This window comes from Ricinus communis, chromosome 8 (genome assembly GCF_019578655.1).
Source record: "Ricinus communis isolate WT05 ecotype wild-type chromosome 8, ASM1957865v1, whole genome shotgun sequence".
NCBI lineage: Eukaryota > Viridiplantae > Streptophyta > Magnoliopsida > Malpighiales > Euphorbiaceae > Ricinus > Ricinus communis.
In genome coordinates, this window is record NC_063263.1 from 13,365,432 (window position 1) to 13,382,684 (window position 17,253).

The window sequence follows — 17,253 nt, forward strand, 5'->3', positions numbered from 1 at the left end:
TCACGTGACAAAATTTTAGCAGAATTTTAGATTTTAAAGTGGAAAAAATACTTCAACTTTGAGCCATTCTTTTCTTTTTTCCCTTAAACTCTTTTTCTTTTAAAATTTAGATTTTTATCGAAACCAAATTCTTTACTTTCTCATTGTTCAAATAGTATCTAAAAATCTCAAATCTTTTCTTTCTTAATTAAAAAAATGATTAAAAAAACACTAACATAAAAAACTATGATTTTAATTTGAATCGAAATTTATGAGAAAATACAATTTCAGTTTCTCCAATTTATCATCACCTCTTCAACATGCTAAGCATTTTTCTAAAATCTCAACTGAGCACTTTAAAGTCTCATATCCTAAAAATATTTATTTATATATTACCATTATAGTACCTCAAAAGGCTAGTTTTAAATTTTTATTCACTTTCTCATTATCCGAACACTAATGTAAAATTTTCCAACTTTAAAAAAAAAAAAATGAACAAAAAGAAAAAGAAAATACCACAATAATATGTTGTTATATATTATACTGAATTAGATAGCAGATTGTCTGTAGTTGATGAATATAAAATAAACAGAAAGAAAGAGAATATGAAGATGAAGAAACCCTAAACTCATGCTCTAAGAGTTGAAGGAGAAATTTTGATAAGTTCATGGTGAATTATTATGTCTAATTCTCTTTTAAGTAAAGATGTGGCAAGCTCTTTAAGCTAAAAACGGTCCACTTCAATCCTAATCATCACTCAAGTAAAGCCACACATTTAATTGTAATAAAAAAAAGTCTCAATACCATTAAAATACTAACTTTTTTATTATTATTTTTTTCAAACCCCGTATAAAGTTAAAATAAAAGAAACATCAACTGAATTAGAACACACTTATCCATTCAAAATTTAATATCGAATCAAATCAAATTTTATTGAAAAAAAATACTATTATACTTTTTGGACTTAATTGATTAAATTCAATTAAGAAAATACTTCTCCCATGCTTTCTTAATTTGTAAAAGGCATGAAGATATTCACCATTTACATCTTTCCAGAATGTAACCACTGTTCACTGGTTGACAATAATATATAAATAAAAAGTGAAGCATGTTTTCAAAACCTTACATTGAAAATCTTACAAACTATTGTCAAATAAATTAATTAAGTTGTGTTTTGGTTACTTAAATTTGATGATGGAAATCTAGAAGATAGGGACATGGAGTTATATAAAAACAATATTAACTATATCTTCATCAACTAACAAGCAATCACTTTAAATTAAGTTATCCATACATATATATACACTCTAGCTAGCTTTTACAAGTTATTTTCATGCCCACAAAAATTTAATTTTTATAGAAACTTCTACCAAAATTTCTACAAAAGGTCTTCCAAATGGTACCTTGTAGAACAAGTATTTTATTATTATTATTATCTTTATTAATAGTAGTAGCAAAAAAACTATTTTGTGATATTATCTTAAATAGTTTTATCTCTAGAGAAAAATTGAATTAGTATACAAATTATATTATTTCCATATAATATTTCAAGCCAGTTGTAATAACCAGATTTCTAGAAAGCATTTAATAATTAACTATAAAGAAAATGTTTTTGTTGTTGAAATAATCTAATTATTTTTGGGAAAAAAAAAAAAAGGAAGGTTCGAGATACTACCCATTTAGAAAAAGAAAATATATAATTCAAGATTGACTAGCTATAGATTAGGGTCAAAGTTTTCTGGAAGGTCACGCATAGTTGCTGATCTAATTCGATGAAAACAACGACGTCGTATTAAACGTCAGCTAAAATGGCAAGGATAAGCTGCGGCTCCGTCGTGCTCTGATCCAACGGCTATTATAAAACCCAAAATTACACACACATGTAGTGCCCCTCACACAAAATGCCTTTGGTGGCAAAACAAGAAAAGCAAAGAGGTTTAATTAAACATTTAATGATGAAGGAGACATTTGCAAGTTGTTGCATAAAACTTCAATCAACTTTGAGCAAATGGACAATTGTCAATTTCCTCAACATTTTCTTTCTTCATATTTGTAGGGTCTACCCATTGATTATCTTGTTGTCTTAATTTAATCTTTTTTTATTTATTTATTTATCTTCTGGATGAATTAATGCTATTCAACAATTTTTAATTAAGAAAATAATAAATTAGGATGGTGATTTGACAATTTTAATTTATTTTAATTTCTTATATATATTTATTTTTTTTAAATTTAACGGTCTATATATATATATATAATAAAAATAATAATAATTTTTTACTTTTAATATATAAATAATAAGTTCTTACAAATATTAAATAAAAACAATAGACTCACATCAAAAAATTATTGAATAGCACCCATCTTTAATTTAAAACACTTAATTTAATGACTGAGGTGTATAATTGTAAATCTAATAATTTAATAAGATTAATGCAACTTTCAATTGACAAGACCCTAATGAAAGATGTTAGATTTGACTCATTTGGAACCATTAAAGATGTAACTTCTGATCCAATGAGGTGGAGTTCTTCAATGAGTGCACGTATATTCCATGTCCATATTAATATAAAGAAAATTACGAAGCTGCATATGTGGCTGCTTTTCTCACTTTCAGTGAAGCCATCATAAATCAGATTGTGCAAGGTAATTATAAAATGACTAATTGATATATATATATATATATATATATATATAATTATTAATTTTATAGGAATTATATAAAATATAATTAATAAATTATTCAGAATTAGTACAACTAAATTACATTTCTAAAATTTAAATTTGAGATTTTAATTAGAAAAGAATCTTGATATATATATATATATATATATATATATATTAATTAATTGAGATCCACAAGACATAATTAACTCTTTCTTTCTTTCTTTTTTAATCCTAAAGAAATTTAAATTATTAACTTGATGATCCAATCATATGAGACACTTGTAATAGAAATTCAATCTTAACTAACCAATCTTTTGCGGCCATGTACTCAGAAACTTGAAGTCAAAGGATTTCCTATATAAAACCTTAAATTTTCCTAGTCACATGAGACTGCGCACGTGCTTTATTAATTTCCCTTCTTGTTACAATGAACATAGAAATTCACCATTAATAATATGTAGCCCTAACCCTAAGGTCACAATAACCCTAACTCTAGCTAATGTAATTACGGGTCATCCAATCCAAGTATCTAATATCAGAATCTTCTATTTAAGCCCTTTTGTTTATGTTTTTCCATTTCTTTAATCTAAATCACCTTCCTAGAAATATCCTTTCTTGCATTTTCTTCTAATCCAATCTCTTTCTAGGAAACCATCTTCTTTCACACTTGACAAAAGTTTCCTCTTTCCGTACCCTTTATATAAACCCTACCGTAAGTTCGTCCAGTACAACATATGATCTCATCATCCATTGAAGACTCAGCGAACAGAAAAAACACATAAATTATTTCTGGGTTAGTTTTGGCTTTTCTCTTGATCATGGATGTACTTGGAGTTAACATGAAGAGCAGGAAGCAAGCATCAAAGAGAAGTAAAAAGGGAATCAAAGTTGTGTATATTTCTAGTCCTATGAAAGTTGAGACTAGTGCATCAAAATTTAGGGCTCTTGTTCAAGAACTTACTGGAAAAGACTCTGATGCTGCAAGATTTATGGATGTTAACAATGGTGCTGAAAATTACTCTACTGAAACTACTCCTGATCGAAGCAGGGCTGCTTCTGATGAGCACGGATCAGTACTTCTTCCTTTGATGAGCTCTTACAATGAGCCCTCTTTTTCTTCTTCTCCTGATTCCGACTCTAGTATATTTGACCCATTTGATAGATTTTTGCCACCTATGGAAGGCAGTTTTATGAGCATGTTTCAATCAAATTTTCCCCATGAATCTTTTCAGTTAGACGTTTTTAACTAGAAACTCTTTAGGTAGATATATATATATATATGGATTGTAAGTTTTTATTTAAGCTTTCTTTTGGTCTTATTCATTTATATATATACATGTATGTATGTATGTAAATTAATACATATAGTATAGCTTTCTCGAATTTCCAGCTACTACAATTTTGATACATATGGAGATGCTTAATTTCTTCTGTTTCTTTCTTTATAATATTGAGATTCATTGTTATATCTATAAGTGGAAGGTCTCCTGCTGATCTCCAATTGCTGCTTATGATGATGTCTTGGATTCATAGTATTTCTTTTTCTGTATAATTATTTGGGTTCAGATCCCTCTCTTTCCCACCAAAGTAAATGGAGAAAATAATCAAAAAACTTATTCGAAAATGTTTGACTGGTTTTTATGCAGATTACCTAATTCATCATAGGCATTGACAATATCTTGTATAATTTTTTAAAATAGAATTGGTCCATCTGGTCAAAACAGTTGATTTTTATTTTCCATGGCTGGAAACACGAGCTGTGCAACTTGTCAAATGTTTTCATGAAGAAGAGAAAAGCAAAACCACCATGAGCATTGATCAAGTTCTTGAAAATTTTACGGTTTCAAGGGGTTAGATTTGTTGATCTTGGGGGAAGAAAATGTGAGATGGCAAGATTAAGAGAATCTGAAGTGGTCCTTGTTGCTCTAGCGAGTGGATATAAATTTAATCCAAGTAGCTAGTGCAATTTGGAGGTGGCTTTATGGGTTAGTTGTCCTTTGGAATTTTGAAATAAAAGTTGATGTCTGGCGGCTGCCTTAGGGCCCTTTTCTTCTCTGATCTTATCACATGTAATCCAAGCAAACTTTTACTGTTAAGAAAAAAAGAAAATTTTATATATAGTGGCGGCTGTATGGGTTACTTTCATGTTCATTATCATTACTCGTGCTTTAGCTTTACTTTACCAGCTAGGGTTCACTCAGTATTGCTTTGATTATCATCTTAATGGCGTGCACCATTGATGAATTTACAAATATATCTACAATTTATAAAAGTTAACAAAAAAAATATATATATATTAAAAAGCTCAATATTGTTTCTTGAGAATCTACTTTTGTTTTTGGTAGAAGAATTCTTTTAGGATTTTAAATTGCCTATTCTAAATGCACAAGAATTTTGCATATATAAAGAAGTTGTTGGCTAAAATCTTTAATTAACTACTCGCTACGCATTTAATAAATGTATATTATCATATTTTATTTTTCTCAGGTTAAACTAGAAAACATCTTTCTTCTTTTTATCATATAATAAATTGCCACATTCGAAAAATACTAGCATAAACATAAACATATAGTGATGCTTGATAAAATAGAACAACCAGCTTTATTCTACATAAAACCACACTCTGAAATCGGATTAACTATTAAATTAGATCTTGTAAATATCTCGTCAAATCTCGTTTATCAGACCGCCCATACTATAAAACTAATTTAGGCATCATAGTGGTTTTGGGTTTCTAATTTATTCTATTTCAGGTATCCAAACAACCTCCAACTTGTTCATACAACTGCTGAGTTTATACAGACTGTATCACATATTTTTAGTTTTAAAATCTGAATAATTGAATCTGACCAAACTCTAGGCTTAAAAGAATCCATCCCCCTCCGCCCTCTCCCCTTGGACAGGACTAAGTAGGGCCTGTTTTTCGTATAACAGTCGCACATACATAAGGACATGCATGCATATGTTCGGAACAACTACAGATGCTCCAACGAGGTTAGGACAGAAGCCTATGAAGACAAAAAAGAAAGCCCATTAAAAACACAATAACCAGTCCAGTCAAATCCCCAAACCACTTTTGCTGGGCTCAGTTCGTGTCACTTGCTGCCTTTGCATTTATTTCCAACAATGTGTAAAACCCAAATCGCAAGAACAAAAATTTACCAATAAAAGAGATATTAAACAAGTAATGTATCAATGATGGACACTTAACATTCAAGCAAAAACAAAATATATATATTATAAAAACATGAACAAAACAAAAGAGTGTTGTTAAGAATCATCACGTGAAATTTGTCCAAAAATATTTTAGTGTTCAAGTTTCCATGACAGATGGTTTCTAACTTGATGACTTTTTTGACAGAAACTGTGTCCCTGTTTGTTACATTATTTTGTTTAATAAGTATGCTTTCATGGGTTTATGAGTATTGATTAGTTGCAAATCCTAATTAGTAGTATTTGACCCTTTACCTCCAAATAGAAATAGGTTAGGTTTAGAAAAGAAAAGAAAAAATGTAGCCAATTGGGTGCACTATAGTGTGTGTATGCAAGATGCTAGATTGAAATCTTGGTGGCTCATTCGCAAAAATCTTTTTAATAAAAGTATCATCAGAATAAAATTTTGTGAACTTCTTTTAATATTATTACTTTCATATAATATCATTTATTTTATATTTAACCAACAATGAAATATTATTTATCATATTTTAATAGATTGTGAGTTCATAATTAATATTGATATTAGTAATCAATAAATTTAATTTTTTTAATTTAATCATTTAAATTTTAATTAATTTTAAATAAATCGGTGAGATTTTAAAATTTAATAAGTTGAATATGATTTCGATTTGAATTTCCAACTTATAACAAAAGAATGTTAATAATATTCAAAGTCATACACAAAGACTAAATCTACATAATCATGTTATTTTCTTTGGTTATGGAAATGGAAGAAAATTGACAAAAATTAATTTTGTATCATATTCATAAGGATCCATTTGCAACATTTCTAAAAAGTTTAACAATCTTAATAAAACTGAAAAGAAAATGGACTGCGTCTTCTCTCCCTCTGAGTGCAGTGCAGCCAGCCAAACCGAGAGAAAAGGGAAAGAAAAAGCGAAGAAGAGAAATAAAAAAAACATTTAAAAAGAAAAAAAATTATAAAAAAAACAAAAGAAAAAAGAAAAAGTCCCTCACTCTTTCTCTCATTTCACACACACGCTCTCTTTCTATAAAACCCTCATACTTTCTCTCTCTCCATCTCTTAATTTGATGATCTTTATTTATTTTTGATTAATCTATGGATCTACTCAATTAAGATCTTTAATTTTTGTTTGGATTGATTCAATTTTTGTGCGATTGATTTTTAAATTTTTTTTCTTATAGCGAGAAGGGAAAAAGAGAGATATGAAAGTGCCGTGCTGTTCGGTTTGCCAAACACGGTACAACGAAGAAGAAAGAGTACCATTACTGCTTCAATGCGGGCATGGTTTCTGCAAGGAGTGTTTATCGCGTATGTTCTCTTCATCTCTCGATACAACATTAGCTTGTCCTAGATGCCGCCACGTGTCCGTCGTCGGCAACTCCGTTAACGCACTCCGTAAAAACTACGCCGTCTTGTCTCTCCTCTCTGCCGCCACGTCTGCATCACCGAACAACTTCGATTGCGATTATACCGACGATGAGGAGGACGATGATGATAATATTAGTAATAACAATGATGCAAAAAACGACGAGGATGATGAAGAAAGGTGTAGCCGTGGCTCGCACGCGTCGAGCTCAGGAGGCGCGTGTGGTGGGCCCGTGATTGAAGTCGGTGTGCATCACGAGGTGAAGCTGTTGAAGAAAATAGGGGAAGGGAGGAGAGCGGGAGTGGACACGTGGACCGGTGTGATTGGGGGAGGAGGGAAGTGTAAGCATAAAGTGGCAGTGAAGAGAGTGGAAGTAGGGGAAGATATGGAGTTGGAGTATGTGTTAGGGCAATTAGAGAATTTAAGGAGAGGATCAATGTGGTGTAGAAATGTCTGTAAATTTCATGGGGTTGTGAAGATGGAAGGTTGTTTGGGCCTTGTTATGGATAGATGTTATGGTTCTGTTCAATCTGAGATGTTAAGAAATGAAGGCAGGCTTACTCTTGACCAAATTCTAAGGTTCTCCTCTTGTCTTTGTGCTTTTTATATGAGAACTGAATATTTCGTATATGCTATTGTTTGGTGGTTTTGTCAATTTTGATTGAGGCAGGTAATATTTGTACTATAATCGTGTAATAATCTGTTACTTGACTTATATTGGTATTATATGTGCTTAAACTGCATGGGTTGAGACTTTTGGAGCTTAGTTAGAGTGGATGGCGCTCAATTTAAACATTTTGGTTAACTGGAATAGGAAATGAGGAGCCATTTCTTGTTGATACATTATCCACCCACAGTTATTTGATTATTGAATGGTATGTTGAGGTTAGAATTTGAGAAAAGGAAATGTCTGAGAAAGATTATGTTGGATCAGATAGACTAGAAAGAATAATCTACCAGCTTGATTCGATTGATGCAATAATGAAGCTAGAAGTTTCCACTTGGTTTTAGAAGATTTGAGGTGTTCCTCCTTTTAACATCATTTGAGAGCCATGAAAACAGAAGCTAGGCGGACTTTCTTTCATTTAATATGGTTATTGTAATTGCTTTTCTAATTTTCTTGAGGGGATGAGAGGACTTTTTTCCAATACAATTTCTAAATATTGTGAACTTGAGCACTATGTGATTTGAAACGTCAGAACTCATTCTCACTTTGGTATAGCTTTAGTATTCTGGCTGTTGACCTCTAGAAGAAGGTAGAATATAGTATTTGTTTTTCTTGCTGGTACTTGGCGACAAAGAAGCTTTAGATATTAATGGTGCGTGTCCATGCCAAGAACAGTTACATCTGTACTGACTGTTAACATATTTTACCCCTATCTTTATGTTGTATTCAAGTTTCTAAAAGTAAAGCTATTTGAATTACTATTCGAAGTTGATAAGGTCATCCCTGTTCTCATTGTCAACTAACTTTATCTGTTGCTTTTAGCTTGTATAAATTGCCATTATCAAGTTTTCTCAATTTCTTTATCTCTTCCCTTCCCTGCCATTAGAAAACTATGTGGTAATAATACATAACTTTTGCGTATGCACATATTTAATAAGGTAAGAAAGAAAAGATAAAAATTACGTTAAGAAAGAAAACAAAGAGGATTCTTGCCATGGACCTTAGATGCATGCTATTTAAGATTTTCCACAGTAATACATGTTATGTGCTAATTCTAATAGTTATTTATTTAGGTTGATAGGAATCTTCCCTCTAATAGTCATTAACTTGCATGATGAGATAGATGCAAAGATTTTTCAGTTTTGCGTTTGCAAGATTCCCAGTCTCCAGTGATTTATTGGTTTGGAGAATTTCTTAGCAGAGAATAGTTTGTGTCTCAATTGAGTTCTCATATATCTCACTTTTAAGATGGAAGAAAGAGGGGCAATGTCGAGCAAAATCCAAAGAAGGTGTGAAAGTGAAAGGAAGACCAAGGAGGCAGTGAGAGACTATTTATTTTCCAGTCTGGGTTTTGAATTATTTTAGCCACCATAGTTCCTTTTTCAGCTTTGAATTGTTACTAAGTAGTTAACTAAAGACGTGTAAGTTCCTATTAATTTACTGAAAGACATGAGAAATATAGGCTTACTAAAAGGTTTTTTATAGCTAGCTATGACTTTTTCCCTGATGTTGCAAGCATTTGCTGTCTGTAGGTATGGGGCAGACATAGCACGAGGGGTGGCTGAACTTCATGCAGCAGGTGTCGTCTGTATGAATATAAAACCATCCAATCTTCTTTTGGATTCAAATGGTCGTGCAGTGGTTTCTGATTATGGACTTGCTGCAATTTTGAAGAAACCTGCCTGCCGGAAAGCTCGTTCAGAGTGTGAGTCTGCGAAAATCCATTCATGTATGGACTGTATAATGCTCAGCCCACATTACACAGCTCCAGAGGCATGGGAGCCAGTAAAAAAGTCATTGAATTTATTCTGGGATGATGCAATTGGTATATCTGCAGAGTCAGATGCCTGGAGTTTTGGCTGTACATTGGTGGAGATGTGCACGGGGTCCATTCCGTATGTGGATTAACACATTAGTTTTTCTAGTTTCTTTATTCTAAATATCTCATTAGGCATAATGTCTTAGTAATACAAGTTATGTTAATTCAGGTGGGCTGGTTTAAGTGCTGAGGAGATTTATCGAGCTGTTGTCAAGGGAAAGAAATTGCCTCCGCAATATGCAAGTGTAGTGGGTGTTGGAATGCCTAGAGAATTGTGGAAGATGATTGGGGAGTGCTTACAGTTCAAAGCATCAAGAAGGCCAAGCTTTAATCAAATGTTAGCAATATTTCTCCGTCATTTGCAAGAGTTGCCACGGAGCCCTCCTGCAAGCCCTGATAAGTAAGAATTCTGATGATTTGATCTTAGCATGCCTCTCTTTTGGACAATGGATTGCAGGCTTGTCATCATTGACCATTGGCAAAATCAACATTTCTCTTCTAAGCACACCACATGTGAATGGTGTGTGCACGTGAGATGAAGTTTGATTTGCTCATAGAACTTTTTCTGTGATTGCAGTAGCTTTGCAAAATATTCTGGATCAAATGTGACAGAACCATCTCCCGCACCTGATTTGGAGATTTTTCAGGACAACCCTAGCCATTTACATCGGCTAGTGTCTGAAGGGGATGTGACTGGCGTTAGGTTAGTTTTCTCAGCAGAATCTGTTTCTTTTTACTTGAAGAAACTTAAGGGTTTCTATCTTATGTTTTTAACCTCTTCTCTTTCTTTTTCTTTTTCTTTTTCTTTTCTGTTTTCATTTTAAATTTTAATGCAGAGATCTGCTTGCAAAGGCTGCATCAGGAAATGATGGTAGTTCACTATCTTTATTGTTGGAAGCACAGAATGCCGACGGGCAAACAGCTCTTCACCTGGCTTGTAGACGTGGTAGCGCGGAACTTGTTGGGACTATACTGGAGTACAAACAGGCAGATGCTGATGTTTTAGATAAAGATGGTGATCCTCCACTTGTTTTTGCTTTAGCTGCTGGATCTGCAACATGTGTTCGTGCTCTTATTGTGAGAGGGGCAAATGTTAGATCTAGGTTGAGAGATGGTTTTGGTCCTTCTGTTGCTCACGTGTGTGCCTACCATGGACAACCTGATTGTATGCGTGTAAGGCTTCAGTTGATGAATTAAATATTTATTTTTTGGTTATACTTTTCTGCTTCTTCCTTTTGAAATGGGTTCATGTTGACAGGAGCTACTATTGGCTGGAGCTGATCCCAATGCAGTGGATGATGAAGGTGAAACTGTCCTGCATAGAGCTGTTGCCAAGAAATATACAGATTGTGCTCTTGTTATTTTGGAAAATGGTGGCTGTAGATCAATGGCTGTTCGTAATTCAAAAAATTTGACGTAAGTATTCGGGTTTTGCTTTTCTTCGTCTTTATATTCTAACATACGGGGAAAAAGTATGTGGACACAATGAAGATTTCATATTCCTACTTCTCTGTTTCTTGAGAGGTTGGTTGGGGAGGTTGCGAGCTGGTAGTAAGAGACTGAGTTCATGTCGGATCCGCATTCTATATTTTTCCGGAAATGGAAAATGTGATTTGCTCATAGGCCATCTAATCATTACCTTTATTTATTTTCCTGCTTGTGACATAGTTCTTTTGGAGGTTATTTTTCATTTATTTATGATTGTGAAGTGAAAATGGAAAGTTGGATTTGGAGCTTGCAAGAGCTGCAAATTTCTAAATTTGATTTAACTACGTATGTTTCTGTTATATTTCACATTCAGCTCCTTTTTGCTCCTTTTGATTCTCTTAATGTCACAGACCATTACACTTATGTGTAGCAACATGGAATGTGGCTGTTGTGAGAAGGTGGTTGGAAATTGCTTCCATAGAAGAAATTGCTGGTACAATTGATATACCAAGTCCAGTTGGAACTGCATTGTGTATGGCAGCTGCTGTAAAGAAAGATCATGAAATTGGTAATGGAAAAACCTTGGACTATCTAGGACATAAACATCAATATTCAATTTTGTATTTACGTTATGTTTTCTCTGTGGTCTGGTTACTTTATCCTTTTCACATATTTCTTCCTCTTTCTTGTAGAGGGGAGGGAATTGGTGCGGATATTGCTTGCTGCTGGAGCCGATCCAACTGCACAGGATGCCCAGCATGGGCGGACAGCTTTGCATACTGCTGCCATGGCTAATGATGTTGATTTGGTCAAAGTAAGCTAATTTGTTTATGATGGATATCTTGTGCCCGTGCATTTTAGTGCAAATGCCAAGGCCTTATAATTTTGTTGAGTTTTTCTTCTCTCCCCTTTACTTCATTTAACTATACATTCAAATTGCTGAACAGATTATTCTTGATGCTGGAGTAGATGTGAACATACGGAACATGCATAATACTATTCCTCTTCATGTAGCCTTGGCCAGAGGGGCAAAGTCATGTGTTGGATTGCTTTTATCTTCTGGAGCAAGTTGTAATCTGCAGGTGTTTTACTCTCTCTGTTTCTAAATTCTGTTTACTCCAGGGTCTATAAATATATATTATATTTAGAGTTGATCTGTCGGTATAATTCTCATTAGAGGTGCACTAAAATATTGCATTGGTTTCATTGTGACATCTGCGTGTACCTTCTTCCCCAAAATTTATTATGCTAATGATTGAAAACTCAACCATCAAAACTTATGTCTTTGCTTGCAATTAGTAGGACGATGAAGGCGATAATGCTTTTCACATAGCGGCAGATGCAGCAAAAATGATTCGTGAAAATCTTGATTGGCTCATTGTCATGCTTAGAAATCCTGATGCTGCTGTTGATGTCAGAAACCACAGGCAAGTACCGACTATTGACTTTTTCCTATTCCAGTGTCTGCATATTGGTTCTCTAGGATTCTCATTGTTCTTAAACTCTCAATTTTTCAATTTCGGACCCTATTATTGTCATTATTCCATTTAGCTATTTATTGTGTTAAGAAGGTAACTGCGCAGTTCTGAACTTTCTTAATTGACTTGTGAATATGTTGGGGACAGTGGCAAGACACTGCGTGATTTTTTGGAGGCCCTTCCTCGGGAATGGATTTCAGAAGATTTGATGGAGGCACTTGTGGATAGGGGAGTTCATCTTTCTCCTACAATGTAAGGACTAAGGGCAATGCTTCTTACAATTTTTTCCTTCATGAACTGCAGTTGTAAGTTTGTGGTGCATGCTAGGTTGTAACTAAAAGATATTAATAGTTTCTTTTTCGATGTGAGATAGATTTGAAGTGGGGGATTGGGTGAAGTTTAAAAGAACTGTCACAGCTCCTACACATGGTTGGCAAGGTGCTAAACATAAGAGTGTAGGCTTTGTGCAAAATGTTGTGGACAAGGAGAATATTGTGGTGTCATTTTGTACTGGAGAGGCTCATGTGTTAGTCAATGAAGTTTTGAAGGTGATTCCATTGGACCGGGGACAGCATGTCCGGCTTAAACCAGATGTTAAAGAGCCAAGGTATGATTGCACACTTGTGAACTCTACTAATTAACATAGTAAAAGTAAAAACTTTTAAAGCCTAATGGTGTGAACTGCTACTTAAATTCACTGGATAATGTCTGGTTTGCATATTACTATTGGGTTAAATGGTTATCCTCTATTTATTTAGTAAAAAGGAAGGATTTCTTTTTAGATTCTTGTCGAGTTCGTATACCAGTCTAATAATATTGCAAGGCTTTGGAGCACTGAAGTTATTTAGAAGCATGAGTTTTCAGTTTTCAGTTTTTAGCAACATGAGTTATCTAAACCTATGGATTCACAATTTTATGCATAATTTGTGTGGGGAAAGAATTGATGAGTAGTCTTGTTTCTTGTCAGGTTTGGTTGGCGTGGTCAATCACGTGACAGTATTGGAACTGTTTTATGTGTTGATGATGATGGGATTCTGCGTGTTGGGTTTCCGGGAGCATCCAGGGGATGGAAAGCTGATCCCGCTGAAATGGAAAGAGTTGAAGAATTCAAGGTTGGTGACTGGGTTCGTATCCGGCCCACACTCACAACAGCTAAGCATGGATTAGGGTTGGTAACACCAGGGAGCATTGGCATAGTATATTGTGTAAGACCAGATAGTAGTCTGTTGTTAGAGTTGAGCTATCTTCCAAATCCATGGCATTGTGAACCAGAGGAGGTTGAGCTTGTCCCCCCTTTCAGGGTATGAATTACAGAAAATTTGGATTTCTCCTTTTTATGGACACTGATAAAAATTCTCAATTTACTTTTCTTGAATAACTTTTTCCTTACTTTGATTCAAGGAAAATTACGCACAAATCTATTATTTGATCTTACAGATTGGTGACCGGGTGTGTGTGAAGCGATCTGTTGCAGAACCTAGATATGCTTGGGGTGGTGAGACCCATCATAGTGTTGGTAGAATTAGCGAGATAGAGAATGATGGTCTCCTCATAATAGAAATACCTAGTCGACCTATTCCATGGCAGGCCGACCCATCTGACATGGAGAAGGTTGAGGATTTCAAGGTAATAGTTTTGCTGTAATCCGTAGCTACTTGGTGATTCATCTGCAATATGTTAATTAATGTTGTATTATGCATTATTAGACATAAGTTTCAGTACATCCATGGTGATAGCCTCATTGGATTTTGTTTGCTTTATTAACTCCTTAATGGGCAGGTTGGGGATTGGGTCAGAGTGAAGGCTTCAGTATCCTCTCCACAATATGGATGGGAGGACATTACACGGAACAGCATTGGGATAATTCACAGCTTGGAGGAGGATGGTGTTATGGGTGTTGCCTTTTGTTTCAGGAGTAAGCCTTTTCGTTGCTCTGTGACGGATGTGGAGAAGGTGCCTCCTTTTGAAGTGGGACAAGAGATACGTGTCATGCCTTCTGTTACCCAGCCTCGACTTGGATGGTCAAATGAGAGCCCTGCAACTGTTGGAAAAATTGTTAGAATCGACATGGATGGGGCTTTGAATGTAAGCATTCTTGGTTTTATCTTTGTTATGGAAATTGTTCGTCTTAGATTGTTTAACCTGCAATGGATGCAGTTAGCTGTTGCAAATTATAGGATTCTGCATCAATGTGTTAGGTGGTACAAAGTTACAATGTTATTGATTATCTACCTTCTAGTTTTTGCAAGTGAGCAATGGTTAACACCTTATATCACATAATATGACGACAATGATTGTTAAACTGCTAGTGTTGTAGCAGCAAACTCGTTCATTTCTAGTATGGTAATTTTTGACTGTACTGTTGGTAGAAAGCATTTCCCAGCAAAAAAACAAAGAGAAGTAAAAGCATTTCTGTTATTCAGTAGTTTTTGATTTGTATGCAGGTGAAGGTTGCTGGAAGACATAATCCGTGGAAAGTTTCTCCTGGAGATGCAGAACGTCTTTCAGGATTTGAAGTTGGTGACTGGGTACATTCAAAACCAAGCCTGGGGACCAGACCAAGTTATGATTGGAATAGTATTGGGAAGGAAAGTTTAGCTGTTGTGCATAGTGTACAAGAGACAGGTTACCTAGAGCTGGCTTGTTGTTTCCGTAAAGGAAGATGGATTGCTCATTACACAGATGTTGAAAAGGTCCCATGCTTCAAAGTTGGGCAGCATGTTCGGTTTCGAACTGGATTAGCTGACCCAAGATGGGGCTGGAGAGGCACTCGGCCAGATTCACGAGGCATTATAACCAGTGTTCATGCTGATGGAGAAGTGAGGGTTGCTTTCTTTGGATTGCCAGGATTGTGGAGAGGAGATCCTGCAGATCTTGAGATTGAACAGATGTTTGAAGTAGGAGAATGGGTGAGATTGAAGGAAGGTGCTGGGAACTGGAAATCTATTGGACCCGGCAGCATTGGTGTTGTACAAGGTATAGGGTATGATGGAGATGAATGGGATGGAAGCACTTATGTTGGGTTTTGTGGGGAGCAAGAAAGATGGGTGGGGCCTACTTCTCATCTTGAAAGAGTTGAAAGGCTCACAGTTGGACAAAAGGTTAGAGTTAAACTGTCCGTGAAACAGCCCAGATTTGGGTGGTCAGGCCACAGTCATGCTAGTGTTGGAACAATAGCAGCAATTGATGCTGATGGAAAAATGAGAATATATACTCCGGTAGGCTCCAAAACTTGGATGCTTGATCCGACAGAAGTGGAGCTAGTTATGGAACAGGAACTTGGCATTGGAGACTGGGTGAGGGTAAGGGCATCAGTGTCAACACCGACGCACCAGTGGGGAGAGGTGAGTCATTCAAGCATTGGGGTGGTGCATCGGATGGAAGATGAGGAATTATGGGTTGCATTCTGCTTCATGGAAAGGCTGTGGCTTTGCAAAGCATGGGAAATGGAATGGGTTAGGCCATTTAAAGTGGGGGACAAAGTGAGAATTAGAGAAGGGCTTGTAACACCACGATGGGGGTGGGGTATGGAGACTCATGCTAGCAAGGGCAAGGTAGTTGGTGTAGATGCGAATGGGAAGCTAAGGATTAAATTTCAATGGAGAGAAGGGAGACCTTGGATTGGAGATCCAGCTGATATTGTTCTTGATGAGAGTTAAGCTGTCAATTGAGGCAGTGGATTGTGTTCTATGTTTCATTCAGTTTCTCTCCTTGAGCCATAGTGCCTTGGCTTGTTGAGACAGTTGGAGAGGCAACTGGTTTCAGCTGCACTGTATGATGATCGAACGGCTTGAAACTCTACATCTGAATGCGGTGGCCTCAAACTACGGGATTTTGTTTATTGTTAATAAACAGAAGATTTACAGACATGGATACTGGGACCTTGAGGAATATCGGGCTTGCCTTGCTGTTGGTTATAGATGAGACAGAGTAGGCGAGAGAGAAGATAGCTGTAGCCATTTTGTATCCCATAGATGTTTAGCTGAAAGCTTTTTGACGTATATATGTCATTTATATGTAATTTTGTACAAACTTGATACATAAATCTTGTCAGAGTTGTTGACTCTTTTTCATCTTCAATAATTTTTGTACGTTGCATGTGTCGCCTGCATACTTCTTTAGCAACCAAACTTTGAGCCCAACTATTATGCATTGCATTTCCTGATGTGGACCAAGGAATTTAAGTGCCTGATGGTGTTTCTTGATGGCATGGTGCACGAAGGTAGCCACCCTTTAAAAGAAATGGGATCTGATCCATTGTGGTATCACTGCAAAATGGTCGTCAGGTTTCACATTTGTTATCTTCTTTATCCAACAGGAAGATCCCGGAGGGCCGGGAACGGGATTTTGATATCCTTATCAAGCCACAAGACATGGCATACCACTCAGGCCAGCATTATATACCATACTCGAGTTTAGTTCATTTCCAGCTATTGCGGAAGTATGATCGTTAAGCAAATGGTAATTTTTCATTATTTGGCTAAATTTTGTTGAATGGGTTAGAATTGTCAGCAAACAATGCACAAGAAACTTAGGCATATGAAAGTAGACAAGTTCTAGGAAAGTCTCATCAATGTCTCTAATTGTTTCTTCTTTTTTCTTTTCCTTCCCTTTTTTAACATTTCAAAAGTTCAAATGTAGAAAAAT

The 17,253-nt window shown here is 35.3% G+C and overlaps 2 protein-coding genes across 2 annotated transcripts; both read left to right on the forward strand.

Moving 5' to 3' along the window:
- The first annotated feature begins 3,227 nt into the window (after nucleotides 1-3,227).
- LOC8270852 (sigma factor binding protein 1, chloroplastic) lies at nucleotides 3,228-4,762 on the forward strand. The gene has a single exon (XM_002512983.4). It carries the CDS (start codon nucleotides 3,465-3,467, stop codon nucleotides 3,894-3,896), a length of 432 nt encoding a protein of 143 aa, XP_002513029.1. The 5' UTR covers nucleotides 3,228-3,464; the 3' UTR covers nucleotides 3,897-4,762.
- Nucleotides 4,763-6,698: 1,936 nt separating this feature from the next.
- On the forward strand, nucleotides 6,699-16,697 carry LOC8270853 (E3 ubiquitin-protein ligase KEG). Its single transcript, XM_015715372.3, has 16 exons — nucleotides 6,699-7,793; nucleotides 9,414-9,776; nucleotides 9,870-10,100; nucleotides 10,278-10,403; nucleotides 10,537-10,873; nucleotides 10,959-11,116; nucleotides 11,539-11,696; nucleotides 11,821-11,942; nucleotides 12,076-12,210; nucleotides 12,431-12,555; nucleotides 12,754-12,858; nucleotides 12,980-13,213; nucleotides 13,574-13,907; nucleotides 14,044-14,232; nucleotides 14,386-14,691; nucleotides 15,051-16,697. The coding sequence occupies exons 1-16, from the start codon at nucleotides 7,051-7,053 to the stop codon at nucleotides 16,263-16,265; spliced, it is 4,881 nt and encodes a 1,626-aa protein (XP_015570858.3). The 5' UTR covers nucleotides 6,699-7,050; the 3' UTR covers nucleotides 16,266-16,697.
- Nucleotides 16,698-17,253: the final 556 nt, after the last annotated feature.

Bases quoted from the DNA above. Each gene is read 5' to 3' on its own strand.
- LOC8270852 (XM_002512983.4), top strand. From the start codon at position 3,465: ATGGATGTACTTGGAGTTAACATGAAGAGCAGGAAGCAAGCATCAAAG.
- LOC8270853 (XM_015715372.3), top strand. From the start codon at position 7,051: ATGAAAGTGCCGTGCTGTTCGGTTTGCCAAACACGGTACAACGAAGAA. The intron at 10,874-10,958 runs GTAAGGCTTCAG...TCATGTTGACAG, and splicing joins GACAACCTGATTGTATGCGT to GAGCTACTATTGGCTGGAGC. The intron at 13,214-13,573 runs GTATGATTGCAC...GTTTCTTGTCAG, and splicing joins CCAGATGTTAAAGAGCCAAG to GTTTGGTTGGCGTGGTCAAT.